Source organism: Brienomyrus brachyistius, chromosome 3, assembly GCF_023856365.1.
Source record: "Brienomyrus brachyistius isolate T26 chromosome 3, BBRACH_0.4, whole genome shotgun sequence".
Taxonomy (NCBI): domain Eukaryota; kingdom Metazoa; phylum Chordata; class Actinopteri; order Osteoglossiformes; family Mormyridae; genus Brienomyrus; species Brienomyrus brachyistius.
Genome location: NC_064535.1, coordinates 1,994,081 through 2,014,756, shown reverse-complemented (window position 1 = coordinate 2,014,756; position 20,676 = coordinate 1,994,081). Strand labels below are relative to the sequence as shown.

General features: G+C 48.9%; 1 protein-coding gene across 1 annotated transcript in view; it reads right to left on the bottom strand.

Annotated features, from left to right (window-relative positions):
- The window catches only part of adgrb3 (adhesion G protein-coupled receptor B3), a 136,034-nt gene that overhangs the window by 77,630 nt on the left and 37,728 nt on the right, over positions 1–20,676 (bottom strand). The window contains 1 exon segment of the mRNA XM_049007523.1: positions 1,274–1,384. Within this exon segment, the coding sequence (XP_048863480.1) occupies positions 1,274–1,384 (111 nt within the window).

The window sequence follows — 20,676 nt, the reverse complement described above, 5'->3', positions numbered from 1 at the left end:
TTGAGCGTGGTCTCTGGCGTAGAGAGATAGATGATCGGGGAACTTGATGTATTTGGTCTTGCGTGTGTGTCGCTGTACTTTTGGCAGTAAAGGGGATTATGTGCGATTTGCCATTTCAGCTCTGAATACATTCACGCTTAATTGAAATCTTATGATGCTTTTCAGATGCTCTAGGCCACTGATTTGGTTCTTAAAATGATTTGGATCCTAGAGGGAAAGTCTCTCATTATCTGAGCAGGTCATAAATGAGACACTGAAGGGTCTCTGATCGATTGGTGACGTGCAGAAGCTGTGGGGGAAACATCATGGATGGGAGACACGCTCAGGGATGGATGGTCAGAAGGACTCGGTGAGAATGGGCTAAGCATGCAGACGTTAAGCACGATGTACAGGGTGATGGGTGGCGTTTAGTGAAACAGAAAAAAATATGAAGAAGGAGATGCTAAGCAACAAGCAAGAGGGTTAAAGAAATTAACTGGGAGTTGGTGGTGGGGGAGACTGGAGATTATGAATAACCCCCCCCCCCCCCCCCAGATCCCAGCTCTCAGATACATTTTAACATATTTAGTATGTATTTGGTAGTACAGGCAAATGACAAAGCATAAGATGACTGTATATACTGATATATATGTATATATCCCTTATACATATATTGATAGTGCAGATTTATGATTAGCATGTAAAGAGAGATTAATGTACATGAGCCTGAGTGGCTTGGCCTTTTATTCCGGTTTCAATCATTACAAATTAACCTGCAGCAACTAATTACGTAATTAATTATAAATAATATAGAGTTGAGCCTAGTTAGTCCTTTAAAAAGGTTTTATTTCCTGCCTGTTGGTCTCTCTCTCCTTCTTGGTCTGCTTTAAAATTTGTTTTGATGTCATTTTAGAAAAATCTATTCTTCCCGGAAGTCATTTATTGCGTAAGAGAAGCATTCGTCCTTTAATATTAACGGGAAATAAATCACACACCTGCCAGTTCCTCCCTAAATCATCGCGATAAGACAAATAGGAGGCAGGGAAGCCAATTACGCTCCCGTTTTTAAGTAAACAAACAGCAGGAGTGAGCAAATTTATCTCGTGGGATAGTGTGTGGCGGCAGCGGTGTCTATTTATGGTGGCGACGGTCAAGGTGGGGGGGGGGGGGGGGACAGAATGACGTCAACATTGTCACTAAAAATGTACATTACAGAGAGAAGGCATGCAGGCAGCTTGGATGGGTCAGGTTTAGTTAACACAAAAGAAAAGGAATAACATAACTATAGTATTACCAGTTTGTGCCATAAATTTAGCAGCCTCATGACGGTCCTGTGGTCTCTTTGCCTCATGAACTGATCTTGGCCGCTGACTTTTAACTGTACGCTCCCCCATCATTCCAAATTCTAGGGACAGAATAGAGGTTTATGAAAACTAACACCGGACAGGAAGTGCAAGACTTAACCTTTTATCTGCCGCGTGGCCCTCCCGGCAGCAGCATGAGCCTAGAAGGACAGCACACACATATATACTCTCGCTTATCGTTGCCATTTTTACTCTAAAAGCAGAAAGAGATGCTTGTCAGGCAAGTGTAATATTAATTGAGTTTAAAAGCACAGCATACACACACAGCACACATGCAAATTAACTCACATTGGTTTAACGAGACGCCCCCCCCCACCCTGCCCTGCCCTGCCCTGGCCCCACCCCCAACAGAAGGAAAATAAAAAGTAAAATGTAGAAGGCAGCGTCATTAAAATAAGCCACGGTGGGGGGAGGGGGTTATGGGCGGCACATGCGATAGATCCACGGCTTCTGCAGCAGAACTACTCTGGGGGTGTGGGGGAGGGGGGGGTCTTTTGGGATCACAGATGAATCATAAGATCTCGGGTTAGACAAATGTATTCTGAGCTGCATTCAGCGTGGCTGCAGTTCAGCCCTCTGGGGGGCGCTGGTGTGACGGGATGCCTTTCAGTCGAATGTTAGTGTGATTAACATGTTAATAACGTTAAACGGCATGTAGGTCTGGCGTGATGGGGGTGATGGTGGAGTGTTCAGGGTGACATGGAGGAAGGCGTCTAGAGTGCGTGTGCTGTGGTGCACTAAGGGTGTGCGTGTGCGTGTCCCCAACGTCTCCGCGTGCGGCTGGCCCGCCTCCTTTCCGTAATCCGGCATATATATAGCTGACGGCTGCTGCCCTTTCCTTACGTAACGGGGGAATCACAAACGGCGCCGTGATGCTGACAGGCGCGGGCTCTGTGCCACGACGGGACCGGGCGTCCCGGACGGGCCCACGTGGGCGCCATGCCGATCACCAAACCTAGCTGGCATTCTCGGCATTGGCGTCACACCCAGGGAGGCCATTCAACACCCAGGAATTCATTACATACTAAAATGTGTCGTCCAAAACAGACAACATTGTCCATTGTAGACATCAGAGGTAAATATAAGAAAGTGGATCATAGCAGGTGTGAACGGAACAGCCGTATGGTACAGATGGAACCATGGCAACAGAAGCCCGCAAGAAACGTAGACGCACAGCAGTCGTATTTTTGGTTTTATGCAAAGTGCCGAGGTTCTAGTAATCTGCAGTACTCATTGTGCAAAACTCACTATGCATTACTCACTATGTAATACCAACTGGGCAATACTCACTATGCAATACTCACTATGCATTACTCACTATGCAATACCAACTGGGCAATACTCACTATGCATTACTCACTATGCAATACTCACTGTCATTACTATGGAATTACATGTAATACTTTCCTTAACATTCTTTGCACTGTTATTGTTTGTTGTTACTTTCGATTAATGTCTAAATGCTTTTTTAATGTGCTATTTTTAAAGAACTTGTGTTTTACTTTGGTCCGTCCCTCCATCTGTCTGTCTGAACCTGACATTTTAATATGAATTCACTGTTGTCATTCTGTCCCGTCTCGTAGAATTAGCAAGATGTTTTTTTTTTCCTTCTCAAACTTTCTGACACGATTTCATAACCAGTGCTAACCGTTGTTCTCCTCGTGGGTGAGCAGGTATGGCCTGACACACGGTGCCCCAAGCCTCGATTGGGGGGCAGACATGATTGTTGCGAGCAATATGTCAGCCTGGTGCAGGAGGCAGGACAGAGACGAGAAGGTCTCAAGCAGTAAGCATCCTTCTCAAGAGGACACTTAAGCTGATAGCGATGCATTATAGCCAGTGACATCTCTTCCTCCAACGTCAAAAAGCTTGTTAGTGTCTGGGGATCGAAGTATAAGCAGCATTTCCCTCAAGGGAGCTACCTGGGCTCCCAGGATAGAGTGAATTTGCACAGACTTAAACGTTTTAAAACCACCTGGTGTCGATCGCAAGATACCATCAGCAAACATGACGCTTTGTTTAGCAAAGTGCTCTTGGTTGAAATTCATTTGTTTTTTTTCTTCAGGCTGCGAAATGATATTGAAAGACAACCATAGGAAAAAGGGAAGGCGCGTTTTAAAATGCTGTACGCTGCATTTAGCGATGACTCAGTGCACATCAGACACTAGATTTTAGTTGGAGTGGAATATTTTAACCTTGAGTAGTGAATACAAGACGCGGTTCGTAAATACAGGCCTCACACTGACAATGAATCTCCTTCCCTGAGGACCAGACAGTGACAGCAAGGACATTTGTAAGCGTGAACATAAATAAAGGGAGCGGTCAGTGAGTTCTATGGCCACATAGGAGCGTGCTCACAGATGCGGGTGACATGCCATTCACATTTCTGTTTCCTGTGACAGTCACAGTCACACTGTCACTTTATCAGTACCTGTATCAGCATCTTGTCTAGTTCTTCACAGTCGTTGGTCTCTTTCTAACTGAACGTGCCTGAATGTGAAGTATCTTAATGCACCTGTTGTACATGGCGAATAAAGACCTTGAATCTTGAATCTCATGAAGCACCCAGCACTCATTTCTACAATTCCCCATAAATTCTGGCATCTAGTAAATAAAACCGTCGGTCACAGTCTTATCCACGTGGGATGGGCTCCATCTTATCCATGTGGGATGGACACCGTCTTATTCACTCGGGATGGGCAACATCTTATCCACTCGGAATGGACAACGTCTTATCCATGCGGGATGGACACTGTCTTATTCACTCGGGATGGGCAACATCTTCTCCACTCGGGATGGGCAACGTCTTGTCCATGCGGGATGGGCACCGTCAGTCACAGTCTTATCCACATGGGATGGGCTCCATCTTATCCATGCGGGATGGGCACCATCTTATCCACTTGGGATGGGCAACATCTTGTCCACTCGGGATGGGCAACATCTTATCCACTCGGGATGGGCAACGTCTTATCCATGCGGGATGGGTACCGTCGGGCACCATCTTATCCACTCGGGATGGGCAACGTCTTATCCACGCGAGATGGGTACCGTTGGGCACCATCTTATCCATGCGGGATGGACACTGTCTTATGCACGCGAGATGGGCAGCATGTTATTCACTCGGGATGGGCAACGTCTTATCCACTCGGAATGGGTAACGTCTTGTCCACGCGGGATGAGCACCGTCGGGCACCGTCTAATCCATGCGGGATGGACACTGTCTTATTCACTCGGGATGGGCAACATCTTATCCACTCGGAATGGGCAACGTCTTATCCATGCGGGATGGACACTGTCTTATTCACTCGGGATGGGCAACATCTTATCCACTCGGGATGGGCAACGTCTTATCCATGCAGGATGGACACTGTCTTATTCACTCGGGATGGGCAACATCTTATCCACTCGGGATGGGCAACGTCTTATCCATGCAGGATGGACACTGTCTTATCCATGCGATATGGGCACCATCTTATCCACTCGGGATGGGCATCATCTTATCCACTCGGGATGGGCAACGTCTTATCCATGCGGGATGGGTACCGTCGGGCACCATCTTATCCACTCGGGATGGGCAACGTCTTATCCACGCGAGATGGGTACCGTTGGGCACCATCTTATCCATGCGGGATGGACACTGTCTTATGCACGCGAGATGGGCAGCATGTTATTCACTCGGGATGGGCAACGTCTTATCCACTCGGAATGGGTAACGTCTTGTCCACGCGGGATGAGCACCGTCGGGCACCGTCTAATCCATGTGGGATGGACACTGTCTTATTCACTCGGGATGGGCAACATCTTATCCACTCGGAATGGGCAACGTCTTATCCATGCGGGATGGACACTGTCTTATTCACTCGGGATGGGCAACATCTTATCCACTCGGGATGGGCAACGTCTTATCCATGCGGGATGGACACTGTCTTATTCACTCGGGATGGGCAACATCTTATCCACTCGGGATGGGCAACGTCTTATCCATGCAGGATGGACACTGTCTTATCCATGCGATATGGGCACCATCTTATCCACTCGGGATGGGCACCATCTTATCCACTCGGGATGGGCAACGTCTTATCCATGCGGGATGGGTACCGTCGGGCACCATCTTATCCACTCGGGATGGGCAACGTCTTATCCACGCGGGATGGGTACTGTTGGGCACCATCTTATCCATGCGGGATGGACACTGTCTTATCCACACGAGATGGGCAGCATGTTATTCACTCGGGATGGGCAACGTCTTGTCCACGCGGGATGGGCACCGTCGGGCACCATCTTATCCACGTGAGATGGGTACCGTTGGGCACCATCTTATCCATGCGGGATGGACACTGTCTTATCCACACGAGATGGGCAGCATGTTATTCACTCGGGATGGGCAACGTCTTGTCCACGTGGGATGGGCACCGTCGGGCACCATCTTATCCACGTGAGATGGGTACCGTTGGGCACCATCTTATCCATGCGGGATGGACACTGTCTTATCCACATGAGATGGGCAGCATGTTATTCACTCGGGATGGGCAACATCTTATCCACGCGGGATGGGCACCGTCGGGCACCATCTTATCCACGCGAGATGGACACTGTCTTATTCACTCGGGATGGGCAACATCTTATCCACGCGGGATGGACACTGTCTTATTCACTCGGGATGGGCAACATCTTATCCACTCGGGATGGGCAACGTCTTATCCATGTGGGATGGGTACTGTCGGGCACCATCTTATCCATGCGGGATGGGCACCGTCGGGCACTATCTTATCCACGCACCGTCTTGTCCAGGTGAGATGGGCACCCTCTTGCCCACGTGGGATGGGCACCATCTTGCCCACGTGTGGATGGGCACAGTCCTGCCCACGCGTGGATCGGCACCCTCTTGTCCATGTGGGATGGGCACCCTCTTGTCCACGTGGGATGGGCACCCTCTTGCTCACAGAGGATGGGCACAGTCCTGCCAATGCATGGATCGGCACCCTCTTGTCCACGTGGGATGGGCACCCTCTTGCTCACAGAGGATGGGCACAGTCCTGCCAATGCGTTGATCGGCACCCTCTTGTCCACGTGGGATGGGCACCCTCTTGTCTACGTGGGATGGACACCCTCTTGTCCACGTGGGATGGACACCCTCTTGCTCACAGAGGATGGGCACAGTCCTGCCTACGCGTGGATCGGCACCTTCTTGTCTACGTGGGATGGGTACCCTCTTGCCCACGCAGGATCATTTGCTGCAGGCATTAATGTGAATGTATTTCTTGAAAAGGAAGCCCTGAAACCTCAAGCTGACACACATAACATGTCGGATTAATTATGAATTATCTTATTGACACAACTGGCTACTGTGATCATTACATATTGAACTATTCAGCGGAACAAAGGACTGGGAAACTTGGTTTGGTCACTGGTTAAAACTTGCTGGTGGCTTGTTAACTGAGATTCAAGTGTTCATCATTTTGTCATCCATGGATACAACATTACTGTTAGTCTGTCAGTAGCCATTTTGGCTGTACCACAAGTTGGAGACTCACACTCCACGCGGTGGAAGTCGCTTCCTACAGGCACTTCTAAGGGCGGCTAAGGATGTGCTACCTGACGATCTCAGCTTAGGCTCTTCTCGGGCAGCTTTCAAACATAATTAACGTGACTGAGCAGCAATAAAGCACGACGTTGTGACTGTCTTCGATGTAATCAGGGGTCAGTCTGTTCCATCCCACCTCGCATACCTAGTAAAGGGTCTTATCAGCAAGCTAATCTAAAACAGTAGTCAGATAAAACCTTCCTCGTATCTGATTTGCCTCTTACAGTGACAAACACTACAATACTAATGCCCTCTCCGAGCTGCTGAAGAGTTGATGTTATTTTTCTGAGGGAGCTTTTTTCCCCAAATACACCGTTGTGTATAAACACTGGCTTTTCACACAAACATGCAAAGCTAACATTAGCATAGATGTTTCCCCTGTAATAATCCCACAAGTCTGCACCTTGTGGGGGTAAAACCATGTGACTGACATCACTGTCGATGCCCACGAGCGTCTTACACTTCTCCTTCTATTCAGCAGTTTCCACGGTGAATCCATTCCAGACTGTGGCGTCTTTTGCGCGACAAATGGCACGATCTCTCGTAAACTAGCAGTTAGACTCAACTCTCTCTACCTGACTGACGGGGGTGGTTTGGTGCACAGGGTATCTTAGGTCATAGTCTAAGCCACCAGGAAAATCAGTGGCCCCTCCCAGCAAAATCAGCTGCCCCGCATCCGGAATAATTTAATATTTGCCGCGAACACCCCCCACATCGCATTTAATTCTCTCTTGTTTCTCAATGATGTGAGTAGCCCACTAGGAGGCCCCCTACCCATGTCAGCCTAGGGCCCCCAGAGAACCTGCTACTGACGAGGTCTTGCAGCGCCACCTAATGGTGCCTATACCTGCGTACAGGCAAACAGCAGCGATCGACTGTCTTTCGCGCAGAGAGGGGGCCCTGATGTGGGGGCCACATGCTGCTGGAGTCGATCCTAAAACACTCATGCCCGGCACAGCCACATAAAAACCGCATCCGTCACTCTCTTTGGCAAAAATGGCACGTTTTGCTATTGCGGACTTAAAATTCAATATCTGATTTTGAAAACAGTGACCAAATCTTAAGTGGGTACAACCCTAATATCACTTCATCACTGACACCTGTCCTGCTCTGTATTCCATTAGCCGCGCCAGAAAATTGTAAAAGCGCAGCTCCTTGTAAGATGTGCCTGCCAATGTAGATTAAATGTTATACTGCTGCCAATTGAAATTCAGGAACATCCACGCCGTGTTTCAGGGCCTGATTTACTTTCCTTCGTGACCTTCTCGCTTCATAATAGGATCCGCAGACCTTCTGTTTCCTCGTGGAACCGGGTCAGAGGTTTGCCTGGCTGAACGTATCCGTGCTGCGATGCTCTCTCTTTGAGCGTCGGTTCTGCTGAAAGCTGCTTTTAGCAGAAAAGGTCTTCTGATGCAGCATTCTGCTCTGGGGGAGTGAGAATCTCCTCTGTAAGGTGACCGCAGAGTGCAGCAGGTTATCTGTCAGTTTAATGCTCTTTGATGCGGCGATGCAGAGCTGTGGCACTTTGCGGCTCCAGGCAGCGTGGTGCCGAGATGACATGCACACACACACATATACACGTGTGCGCGCACCTCCTCGGCGGTTTGGGACTCACATTTCAGCACCCTGACATCGCCATCAGATGCTCGCAAATCTCACCATTCACGAGGGGGGGGTTATAGGCATGTTGAATACCCCCACCCCCAAATGTTCCCTTGGCACATAGCCATCACCCACGGGGTCCAACAGGCCCGCCCAGAGCACCATCTCCCTGATCTGAGGTCAGCCTCGTCTCCGGTTACGCCTGTAGGCTTCCTCATAGATTAATCCAGCCTGCTGGAACATCGGGCTTCCCCCTGCGGTCCTCTGGCAGGAAAACAGCCTCTAAAAGCACGTTTTGTGGCCTGATGGCGTGTAGCAGGTGCGCCTCAGAAAGCAGAATCAGAATCAGGAAGATCCTTATTGGCCAAGTATATCACAGATACAAGGAATTTGTCATATAACATGCAAGACACTTTCAAGACAGTTTACAAGTAGGTACACATGAAAATTTACACAAACCTTTAACGCTAAACTATCCAGCGAGAGTCAGGAGCAGGATAGAGGAAAGGGTGACATGATAAATAAACAGTGACTGTGAGTAAGCAGAAGTGATGCTAGAAGCAGCAAAGTGCCCGCTGTTAGCAGACCGGTTAGCGTTGGTGAGGGAGGCTGCTGTCCCAGTCTGCTGGTGCCCAGTGACCAAAAAGAAAACCAGCATCTTTCTTCAGCCCATCTACGGCCACATACCTCAAAGGCACATTAAATCATCCAATATAAACGGTTATGTAAAACCCAGGAAATGTGGCAGGACTTCAAGGCATGGTCACACTTCAGCTGCCTCCATTCCAACATGTACAGATCTAACAACAGGCCTTAGAACATGATGCTGATTTATACAATGACTCTAAGATATCGAAAGTCATCTTAAGGTAAAAAGGCATCCTGCTGCCTAACCGCTGTCAGGTTAGTGCGATTCTGCAGGTTCTCCCAGTGTCTGTCTGGGTTTCCTGCAGGTTCTCCCAGTGTCTGTCTGGGTTTTTGCCAGATTCTGTAGGTTCTCCCAGTGTCTGTCTGGGTTTCCTGCAGGTTCTCCCAGTGTCTGTCTGGGTTTCCTGCAGGTTCTCCCAGTGTCTGTCTGGGTTTTTGCCAGATTCTGTAGGTTCTCCCAGTGTCTATCTGGGTTTCCTGAAGATTCTCCCAGTTTCTGTCTGGGTTTCCTGCAGATTCTAACAATGTCTGTGTGGGTTTCTTGCAGGTTCCCCCAGTGTCTGTTTGGGTTTCCTGCAGATTATGCAGGTTCTAACAATGTCTGCTTGGGTTTCCTGCAGATTCTCCCAGTGTCTGTTTGGGTTTCCTGCAGGTTCCCCCAGTGTCTGTCTGGGTTTTCTGCAGATTATGCAGGTTCTAACAATGTCTGCTTGGGTTTCCTGCAGATTCTCCCAGTGTCTGTTTGGGTTTCCTGCAGGTTCTCCCAGTGTCTGTCTGGGTTTCCTGCAGGTTCTCCCAGTATCTGTCTGGGTTTTTGCCAGATTCTGTAGGTTCTCCCAGTGTCTGTCTGGGTTTCCTGAAGATTCTCCCAGTGTCTGTCTGGGTTTCCTGTAGATTCTAACAATGTCTGTCTGGGTTTCCTGCAGATTATGCAGGTTCTAACAATGTCTTCCTGGGTTTCCTGCAGATTCTCCCAGTGTTTGTCTGGGTTTCCTGCAGATTCTAACAATGTCTGTCTGGGTTTCCTGCAGGTTCTCCCAGTGTCTGTCTGGGTTTCCTGCAGGTTCCCCCAGTGTCTGTCTGGGTTTACTGCAGATTATGCAGGTTCTAACAATGTCTGCCTGGGTTTCCTGCAGATTCTCCCAGTGTCTGCCTGGGTTTCCTGCAGATTCTAACAATGTCTCTCTGGGTTTCCTCAAGATTCTCTGGCTTGTTGGGGTGAAAATGTAGCAGTAAGTTGATCCTGAGTACGTTTACTATGACATGATTGATATTTTGGACATTATGGGAAATTCACCGCTCTCCTGACCATGTGTTCCTTATGGACCCTGGAGTCCAATCCAGGATTTATGCTACCTTAAGGTCAATGATTCCCTGGATTGCCTCTGGTTTAGCAGAACCCAAATTGGATAAGCAGTCATGAAAAGAGTTGTGATGTGAATGTGAGAATCCCTCAGGTCAGGTGAGTAAACAGAGCCGTGTGATGCGGGTGTGAGTCGTGGAGACACTGTTTATTATGAGGTGGGAAGCCGGCGGGGTGAAGGTCTCCCAAGAAGACGAATGAAGCACAAACGCAGGCTGTTAATTCGGGGTTACCTGCTGACACGAAACACAACACACTGATAAATCTTTTGCAGGTGGGGGGGACAGATGAGGAATTAATTAGTGCAGGAATCTGTCAGTGATGGCGATGCCCCCCATCAATGCACATAATAAATCGAACAACATGTAAGGTAAGAGAAACGAGTTACACCCCCAACATCAGCTATTTAGGAGCAATTGGGGCAATTTTAGGATTTTATGTAAGGCGGGGAGCATAAGAGGAGTAACGGGGGAGGGGGCACTCAAGAGACCAATCAGTTTTCAGCTGGGGGAAGTTCCCTTGTGGCCCCGGAAATGTACACTCCCCTTTTCCTCATTTGGATTGCTCACGTCACACAGGTAGTTCACAGACCCCCCCTCCTGCACCCACCCACCCAAGATGAGTCTCCCACCATCCCCTCCCATAATAGCCCCTTTTCTCTTTCCTTTAAAATTTTGCAGGCTGTATATCAATCACAGTCCTAAGACATGGAATCACTTTCAGGTCACTGCGGATCGACTTTATTTAGCAGCCTTCGGTATCCGCTGTGAATCTGCATGGGTTAATTCTGCCAATCCGCCATCAGGCCTATTTACAGAGGGACATGTTTTTGGGCTGAAACGCTCCATTACCCCATCATCCTGGACTCGCTGCAACGCGTAACGGGAAAAGCGTCGTGTACAGCGAGCGTATGCTGGGTTTTCGTTTCCTGTGGCTGTAGGAACGCATCAGGGGTCTGTTGCTCCTCAAAGCCAGTCTGATATCACTGCTTCAGCTTCTCTGACTCCCCGAGGACGTAAACATGGCCTGCATTGGAGTCACTCTAATGGCTGCCGCGAGATGTGGACACAATCCGGCATTCAGGAATATTCTCTTTCTTTGATTTTCTCGGTACACTTCAGTACAGAAAACAGGAACCCAGCGGAATCATGCATTGCAGAGACCGTGTGTCGTGCATGAATTAGATCAGGATAGCAAATCATACACTGCTGCTCCCTCTAGCTGACCACATGGATGAAGGCGTGATACGGCGGACCCCCTGGAGGGCGATAACGCACCTTGAAACATATCAGCATTTCAAAGGGGCACAGACAGCTGCAAGCTGCAGGCCCAACTCTTAACGAGCATTTTTAAAGCAAGCAAGAAGCTGACTGTTCAAACCCTCAGCTCATCATCAGAAAAATCACGTTACCTGAGAACATTAAAAATAAAATAACTATCCAATATGCAAGGAGTGCTGAGAAGATGGTATGAGTGTCCTGGACGGCGTGCAATCTGCAGAGTAAGTCACCCTTGCAGTACCGTGGAAAACCACACAGATGGCGCTCTCATGTTGTGTAACCCTGTCGCTCTGCTTGGCAGTGTCTGCCGGTTCTCCTCAGTCATTCGCCATTTGCTACCAGCTTTGAGGTGCACAGAAAAGTGTATGCGCAGTGAAACATGTGGCGTTAAACGCTGCAGTAAAGCACACAGCTTAAGACACTCTGCACTTTTTGTTCCTCTTCAAGGGAAAAAGGTCAATATTTAGGTTTTAAAAGCCCAGGTTGTGCAGATGATGATAATGCTTCTAAATTTGGTAGCTGACTTTAAATATTAATTAAGCAAAGCGGTGTGCAAATAGCCCACTCAAAGCCTATCTAAATATATATTTGAGTAGTTAGTACATTAATTTGGAGAAATATATCACTGCTGAAAGAATCAGTGAGGATTTCAGAGGCATCACAGCATGAAACTACCATCCAAAAGGAGGCACCTCCGCTAAATAGTGTCTTCTTCCTTTTGTTTCTGGAATGTTCCACATTCTCCTATTTAGTTCACACAAACCAAGGGGCAAATTAATCTTCTGATCCCAAGAAAGCAAGTAATTTTGCAATCCTGCAAAAGATGTTCCCAGCCTGCAGAGCGACTTTGAAACTTTTCATTAGATTTGCCGCCGGTGGTTGATGCTATCTGGAGATTGATGGCATGTCACCGCCCCCCCCGCCCCCCCCCCCCCCCCGAAAAACGGAAAAAAACACACAGAGAAAATGCCATGATTTCAGCACAATCGCTTTGCTGAATACGTCTGCCTATTGCTGACCGTATGTGTTCAGCCGAGCCTATTTCCTTTGGCACAAGACCATTGTGATGATAAATAAAACTGCGATAGTTTCTCCCTCGGAATGTGTGACCTGCCCCCCATCCCCCGGTCCTGAGCTTCATGACGGCTGCTGTTCCTTACAGGAATCCCTGTTCTCAATTTAGCTTCCTTATAAATGCCTCAGTACAGACACTATAAAAAGCAGAGAACCATCCATCCATCCATCCATCCATCCATCCATCCACCCATCCTAGCAGGATACCTATGCATCTCTCCCAGTAATCACCAGAAATTTCCCAACACATATCTGTTGCTTCATAAATGTTACTATCTGTTACTTCATAAATGATACAGCAATGGATTACCATACACTTTTGCCAAATGCCTTGGGACAACTGTGTTGTGAAAGGTGCTATATAAAAATAAATGGAATATCTTTCCTAGGTAAATCTTAAAGATGAGTGTTTATTCTACTTTTCTTTTCAAATATCCGAAATGCATTTACACAGTACTTCGCCATAGATAATGTCTTCTCACAATTACTGAACAATAAGAGCAGGCAATGTCTGGGACATAAAACTGAAGTGATTTGTCAGGAAATCACTGCAGTGAGCCGGCGAGCAGACTGGAATAAGGTTGATCTTTATGACCATCCATCCACCCCTCCCGGCCTTGGAGGTTATCAGATGCCCTGAGCATCGCTTCAGCCGTGTGGTTGAAACGTGGTGAACATCGACCACGTCCACAAGATAAATACCTGTGGCCTGGCGACCTTCCGAGGGCTGTGATTGTTTTGGCCGGACACAGACGTACTCGTACACTCAGCCGGACCGGACCAAAAGCGCAGAGGATTTCTATGCAAACCGGAAGCTGCAAATGAGCTGGATGGGTGTGTTAACGTGAGGTAAAGCTCATCCAAAGAACATCTCTCTGTGTGAAGCGTCCTCGCGTCTTAACGAACGGCTCAAAGCACGTTTTCCAATTGCTGCAGAAATGGTCATTTAGTAGCGTCTATAAGGCATTCATTTCATGGCGCACGCTGCCCGCTGCCGCTGGCTTTGTGGGTCGACGCTCAGAGCTCATGGGCAGGTCAAAGCAAGGGCGCGAAGCCCACGTCAGTCACGGCACCAGCCAGGGAACACAATTAACAGAGAGCATCAAATATGCATGAAAACATAACAGATCCTCTACGCTGGGAGATTAAAGCTGCTGCTTACCTCGACCTCCTGTACAACGCTGAGTCCACAAAATCAAACGCTTCATTAAGTGTCACTCCCAGGAAGAGTGTTCTGACAACTGAAATATTTATAGAATATTAACTGTTCCATTATATCCTTGGTCTGTTCCCGGTTACACACACAGACACACACACACACAGACAAGCTGCCTTATTTCTTTCAGTTAATGGCTTATACACTAAATTCTGCATCAATTCAACATGAAAATGGATGAAGAAGGGCCACATTCATTATATGTGCTGTGTAATGTAAATTACCTCTTTATTCTGGGACAGCTTGTCACAGACCCTTCTAGAACCTTAACACTGTTTTCCCACAATTTCCTCCTGGTACGATCTTAACTCATTTAGCTAAATGCGAAAGACCGTGAGCTTTCTTTGGCTAAGAAATAACTGACAAATTAATGATGGTGCAATTAGCCGAATGGTAGCAGAGCAGCAGAAATGATCACCTGCGAGTCGTTCGGTTTGCCGCTGCACTCCTGCTATATCCGTCACGCACTGTATCACTGCTCCAGACTCCAGGAAGAGCAGAAGACACTCCAGAGGTGGGGCAGGGATCTCGTCCTGAACTCCATGAGCCATTCAAATCTGTTTACACCTCTGTTTAACATGTAAATTAGTTGTTTTCACTATAAAAGCAGCAGGAACCAACACAATGAAACCTGCTGGCTTTTAGCCTCTGCAAAAATCGCATGTTACGTATCTGTGGAACCATCTTCAGTGTGTGGATTATTTATGAGTCTTTTTAAAATTTAACCATCTCCCACTGATGCACTCGGTTGTAATAGAGGGTCTATCCACGTATTCTTTAAAGTACCGAAGATTTTTGAGTAAGCAAGTGCGCGCCATTTGGCACCAATCCTGAATCTCACGAAAGGTTCGGATGACCCATTTGCAATAATAAAGTCGACATTCGTGGTGAGTAAAGTGTACTCTTCACCGTGCACAAATGAGGCGTGAGAGTAAACAGCGACTGCCATCCAATTATCATAATGATCACAGATTATTGTCATTTTAAAATTAAAGTGTAATTATCATATATACTGTAAAAATAGGCCGGGTGTCTGGCTAGAGCATTCGCCGTCCAACGGAAATCTGACGCTGTACCTCGTATGGAGCCGGATATTTTTACATGCTGGAATAAATATCGGACGAGCAGGTGACAGGAAGCGGTCATTAATCCCGCGCATTTGGGCTCCTCATCCGTGATAACGGCGGCACTGAGGTCCCCCGCAGATACCCGTAATGAACATTTGCAGACTCGTCTGGACGTCTGGAGGACGCAGTTTAGCCTTGCCATCGGACCATAAATAGGTCACACTTGACGGAGGATATTAAGATGTAAGCCCCCCACCACCACCACCCCCCCACTCCCTGTGCCCCCATGGGTCCAGGCAGGCGGGTCCTTGTACGTGGATGATTCATCCTGTTGGCCGTCTGTCTCTGTGGATGATTTACAAACACTCACAAAGCTTTTGTGGTAATTGAGGGGAGGAATGGAACGAGCGTCAGCGATGTCTAAACTGCTGTGTCTGTCTAAAGGAGCTTCAGTAGCTGTTTAGGTTTAGGATGCCACTCGGTGGTTGTATGGTCACTATTTTTTGGGCAGCCACATTCATTTTTAATGGTCCATAAATTATTTATAAATGTGCATTTATAAATTATTAAGCAAGTCTGCTGTCACACACGCTACAGACTACAGAGATTATCACCAACATCCAGTCCAAGCTATTGTTAAACGAGGGCAAATATCTGTAATCTGCTTCTCCTGAAATGACAGACGTGTACAGACCTCTGCATTCTCTCTGCGGAGCTAATAATGTAAAGCAACAGGCCCCCCCTTACCCCCCCCCCCCAAAAAAAACAAAAAAAAACAGAACCCAACCCCGACATGTTTGCGTTGGCTGTGTGGAAACGGCAGACACGTTTCGCTCTAAATGAGCCATGAAATGAGTTATCAGAGGCAAACCCTCATTTCCGGATGCTAAAGGCACCAGAGAATGATGCACGGAGAGGGTGGGGGGTACGAGGTGCGGGGGCCGCGACCGCACACCCCCAACGCATACGGCTAACGTTCTGCCATCATGCGTGATTCCTAAGTCTGGCTCCTGCGCTCCTGCATTCGGAAAAACAAATTCCTACTTCTGTTCTTCTTTGCAAATGCCTTTAAAAAATGCAATAATAATCTCAATTTAAAAATATCGCGCGTCATACATTATAAATGAATGTTATTGCTACTGATTAATTATTTGTGGTTTGTAAAAACAAAAATATCATTATTTGTCTCTACGGCGAAGCTCCACTCTGAGTAAGAAGCCAAACAAACATCGACGTAGTATCATGCGTGTGTTTCTCCACACGCTCAAATCACACCTTTTCACGATCGGTTAGTTAACACCTGTTAACATCTGAGTGAGCTGAACAGAAAGCCCCACACAGAGGCACTAATATTTAAATGCTTCCTACCAAAATAAATAAATAACTATCTCGCCCATCTTCAGCGCACCTGATGCAATGACATTAGCTGGCTGAAGCCCGTTATATGGATGCACAATGGTGGGGGCTGGATTTGCCGGGAATATTCCCCTACGCTCTTTAGCAACGCTGCCCCCGTAGCTTCAGTAATCCTGCCTTACTGATGGGTTACTGCCCGGTTTTTCAGAGAATTTCAATGTCACAGATTCTGTGACAGTGGTCCCAAAGCTACGAGAACCAGCCGTTTATGTAATATTTAAGCGGTAAGAGCATTGACGCGGCCTGTTTCTTAGCAACGGGCACATACACGTGCCCTCACACTGTGGACACGACTGAAATAAATGTAAAAACAAGCTAACAAGTAAACATAAAAGTAGCTAAAAGAAAGAGTGTATTTACTGCAGTTCTCTTTAATGTTAGCTGACACCTCTAACCTGGCTTCCTGCAGACTGAGGACTGTTATCCCTGTAGCTAACAGTCTGTCTACTGCGGCTCTCTTAAACGTTAAATAACTACTAGACCAGCTTCCTCTTCGCTTCCCTCGCTAAACGCTCACTGTTTCCTAGCCGGACGAGTCTTAATGAGCTTTCCTGTGTAAAAGTGTTGCGGTGTGCACATATTTTTCACACTAATCAGCAAAGAGCAAAAGTTAGCCCTTTGTGGGCCCTTCCTCCACCTAATCTAATTATGGTTTATTAAAGAGCAGTGGTATTGAAGGACGGTGGTTTGTGAGGTCTCCTCCCAGCTGTACACGCCGCTGGAGCATCTGGAAGGACACAGACGGCCGGAACCAGCGAACCTTTCCTACCTGGGCATGCACATTTTAATGGGACAAAGTAAGAGCGGATCTTAGCGGCGATATGAACTGACTGCCTTTCAGAAATGTTGAATTGGACTGTTTACTGGTAACGATGTATTTTGTCATCTCATGTCCTTATGCCTGACAAAAACAACGATTCACAGCCACTAATCGCTATGGCAATTCAGAGTGTGCGCTAACGACATTTCAGCCTGCAATGTCTGCTCCTCTAACATGGCCAGGCAGTGTCACTGTCAGGCCGATGTCGAGTACAACTGTCCGTCTTGCTCTTGATTCTCTACTGCTGCACGACTGTGACTGAGCGACATCTTTTTCACAAACAGAAACTCACTTGCATACGCTGCACATCACTACGTTTCCGTCGTTGCTTTTTATTTCACTGCCTGACTGAGGTTTGATAAGCCGTTCCGGTCACACAGGAAGACAGAGAGATGGACATTTTACATTGCAAATTTGTGGCCCCGATGACTGGTTGAAGCCCGGCATAAGGTCCGGTTAAAGTCCGGGATGAGGCCTGGTTGATGCCCGGTTAAAGTCCGTGATGAAGCCTGGTTGAAGTCCAGTTAAAGTCCGGGATGAGGCCTGGTTGAGGCTTGGTTAAAGCCCGGGATGAGGCCTGGTTGAAGTCCAGTTAAAGCCCGGGATGAGGCCTGGTTGAGGCCCAGTTAAAGCTGGGGATGAGGCCTGGTTGAAGTCCAGTTAAAGCCTGGGATGAGGCCTGGTTGAAGTCCAGTTAAAGCCTGGGATGAGGCCTGGTTGAGGCCCAGTTAAAGCTGGGGATGAGGCCTGGTTGAAGTCCAGTTAAAGCCTGGGATGAGGCCTGGTTGAAGTCCAGTTAAAGCCTGGGATGAGGCCTGGTTGAAGTCCAGTTAAAGTCCGGGATGAGGCCTGGTTGAGGCCCAGTTAAAGCCTGGGATGAGGCCTGGTTGAAGTCCAGTTAAAGCCTGGGATGAGGCCTGGTTGAAGTCCAGTTAAAGTCCGGGATGAGGCTTGGTTGAAGTCCAGTTAAAGCCTGGGATGAGGCCTGGTTGAAGTCCAGTTAAAGCCCGGGATGAGACCTGGTTGAAGTCCAGTTAAAGCCTGGGATGAGGCCTGGTTGAGGCCCAGTTAAAGCTGGGGATGAGGCCTGGTTGGGGCCCAGCTAAAGCCTGGGATGAGGCCTGGTTGAAGTCCAGTTAAAGCCCGTGATGAGGCCTGGTTGAGGCCTAGTTAAAGCCTGGGATGAGGCCTGGTTGAGGCCCAGTTAAAGCCTGGGGTGAGGCCTGGTTGAGGCCCAGTTAAAGCCTGGGATGAGGCCTGGTTGGGGCCCAGCTAAAGCCTGGGATGAGGCCTGGTTGAAGTCCAGTTAAAGCCCGTGATGAGGCCTGGTTGAGGCCTAGCTAAAGCCCGGGATGAGGCCTGGTTGAAATCCAGTTAAAGCCTGGGATGAGGCCTAGTTGGAGTCCAGTTAAAGCCTGGGGTGAGGCCTGGTTGAGGCCCAGTTAAAGCCTGGGATGAGGCCTGGTTGAGGCCCAGTTAAAGCCTGGGGTGAGGCCTGGTTGAAATCCAGTTAAAGCCTGGGATGAGGCCTGGTTGAGGCCCAGTTAAAGCCCGTGATGAGGCCTGGTTGAGGCCTAGTTAAAGCCCGGGATGAGGCCTGGTTGAAATCCAGTTAAAGCCTGGGATGAGGCCTAGTTGGAGTCCAGTTAAAGCCCGGGATGAGGCCTGGTTGAGGCCCAGTTAAAGCCTGGGATGAGGCCTGGTTGAGGCCCAATTAAAGCCTGGGATGAGGCCTGGTTGAAGTCCAGTTAAAGCCTGGGATGAGGCCTGGTTGAGGCCCAGTTAAAGCCTGGGATGAGGCCTGGTTGAAGTCCAGTTAAAGCCTGGGATGAGGACTGGTTGAGGCCCAGTTAAAGCCTGGGATGAGGCCTAGTTGAGGCCCAGTTAAAGCCTGGGATGAGGCCTGGTTGAAGTCCAGTTAAAGCCTGGGATGAGGCCTGGTTGAGGCCCAGTTAAAGCCTCGGATGAGGCCTGGTTGAAGTCCAGTTAAAGCCTGGGAGGAGGACTGGTTGAGGCCCAGTTAAAGTCCGGGATGAGGCCTGGTTGGGGCCCAGTTAAAGCCTGGGATGAGGCTTGGTTGAAGTTCAGTTAAAGCCTGGGATGAGGCCTGGTTGAAGTCCAGTTAAAGTCCGGGATGAGGCCTGGTTGAGGCCCAGTTAAAGCCTGGGATGAGGCCTGGTTGAAGTCCAGTTAAAGCCTGGGATGAGGCCTGGTTGAGGCCCAGTTAAAGCCCGGGATGAGGCCTGGTTGAAGTCCAGTTAAAGTCCGGAATGAGGCCTGGTTGAGGCCCAGTTAAAGCCTGGGATGAGGCCTGGTTGAAGTCCAGTTAAAGCCTGGGATGAGGCCTGGTTGAAGTCCAGTTAAAGCCCGGGATGAGGCCTGGTTGAGGCCCAGTTAAAGCCTGGGATGAGGCCTGGTTGAGGCCCAGGTAAAGCCTGGGATGACGCCTGGTTGGGGCCCAGTTAAAGCCCGGGATGAGGCTTGGTTGAAGTCCAGTTAAAGCCCGGGATGAGGCCTGGTTGAGGCCCAGTTAAAGCCTGGGATGAGGCCTGGTTGAAGTCCAGTTAAAGCCTGGGATGAGGCCTGGTTGAGGCCCAGTTAAAGCCCGGGATGAGGCCTGGTTGAAGTCCAGTTAAAGTCCGGAATGAGGCCTGGTTGAGGCCCAGTTAAAGCCTGGGATGAGGCCTGGTTGAAGTCCAGTTAAAGCCTGGGATGAGGCCTGGTTGAAGTCCAGTTAAAGCCTGGGATGAGGCCTGGTTGAGGCCCAGTTAAAGCCTGGGATGAGGCCTGGTTGAGGCCCAGTTAAAGCCTGGGATGAGGCCTGGTTGAGGCGCAGTTCAGGCCTTGCTGACGCCTGGCTGCCCTTTGCCCCTGCTCTGGTTCTGCTTGGGCAGCCCCTGGCCGTTCGATGGGGACCCTTATTTGTTTACCACAGTCCTAATTACCCCCGCTTCAGCCCACCCCCCTGCCGCAAGGCCCCCGAGAGGAGTCACAACTGCACAGATTATTTTCCAGAAGGCCTCTCTGCACGATCTGTTTAGCGGGCTGCCAAGGCCGGCTAGCGCATCACGGAGCCCCCCAGGATCAGCCGCACGGCAGCATTCCACGTCAGCCGGAGCTCCGGGCATATCCGGGCCGCCCACCAATCGGGGCACGGGGCAGCCCCCCTCCGGACGGCGCCGGCCATTCGGGAAGCCCCACAGAGGCACTCAGGGGAGAAATGGAGGGTGGGGGCACATATGGGATGATGATGAGCTCAAGGA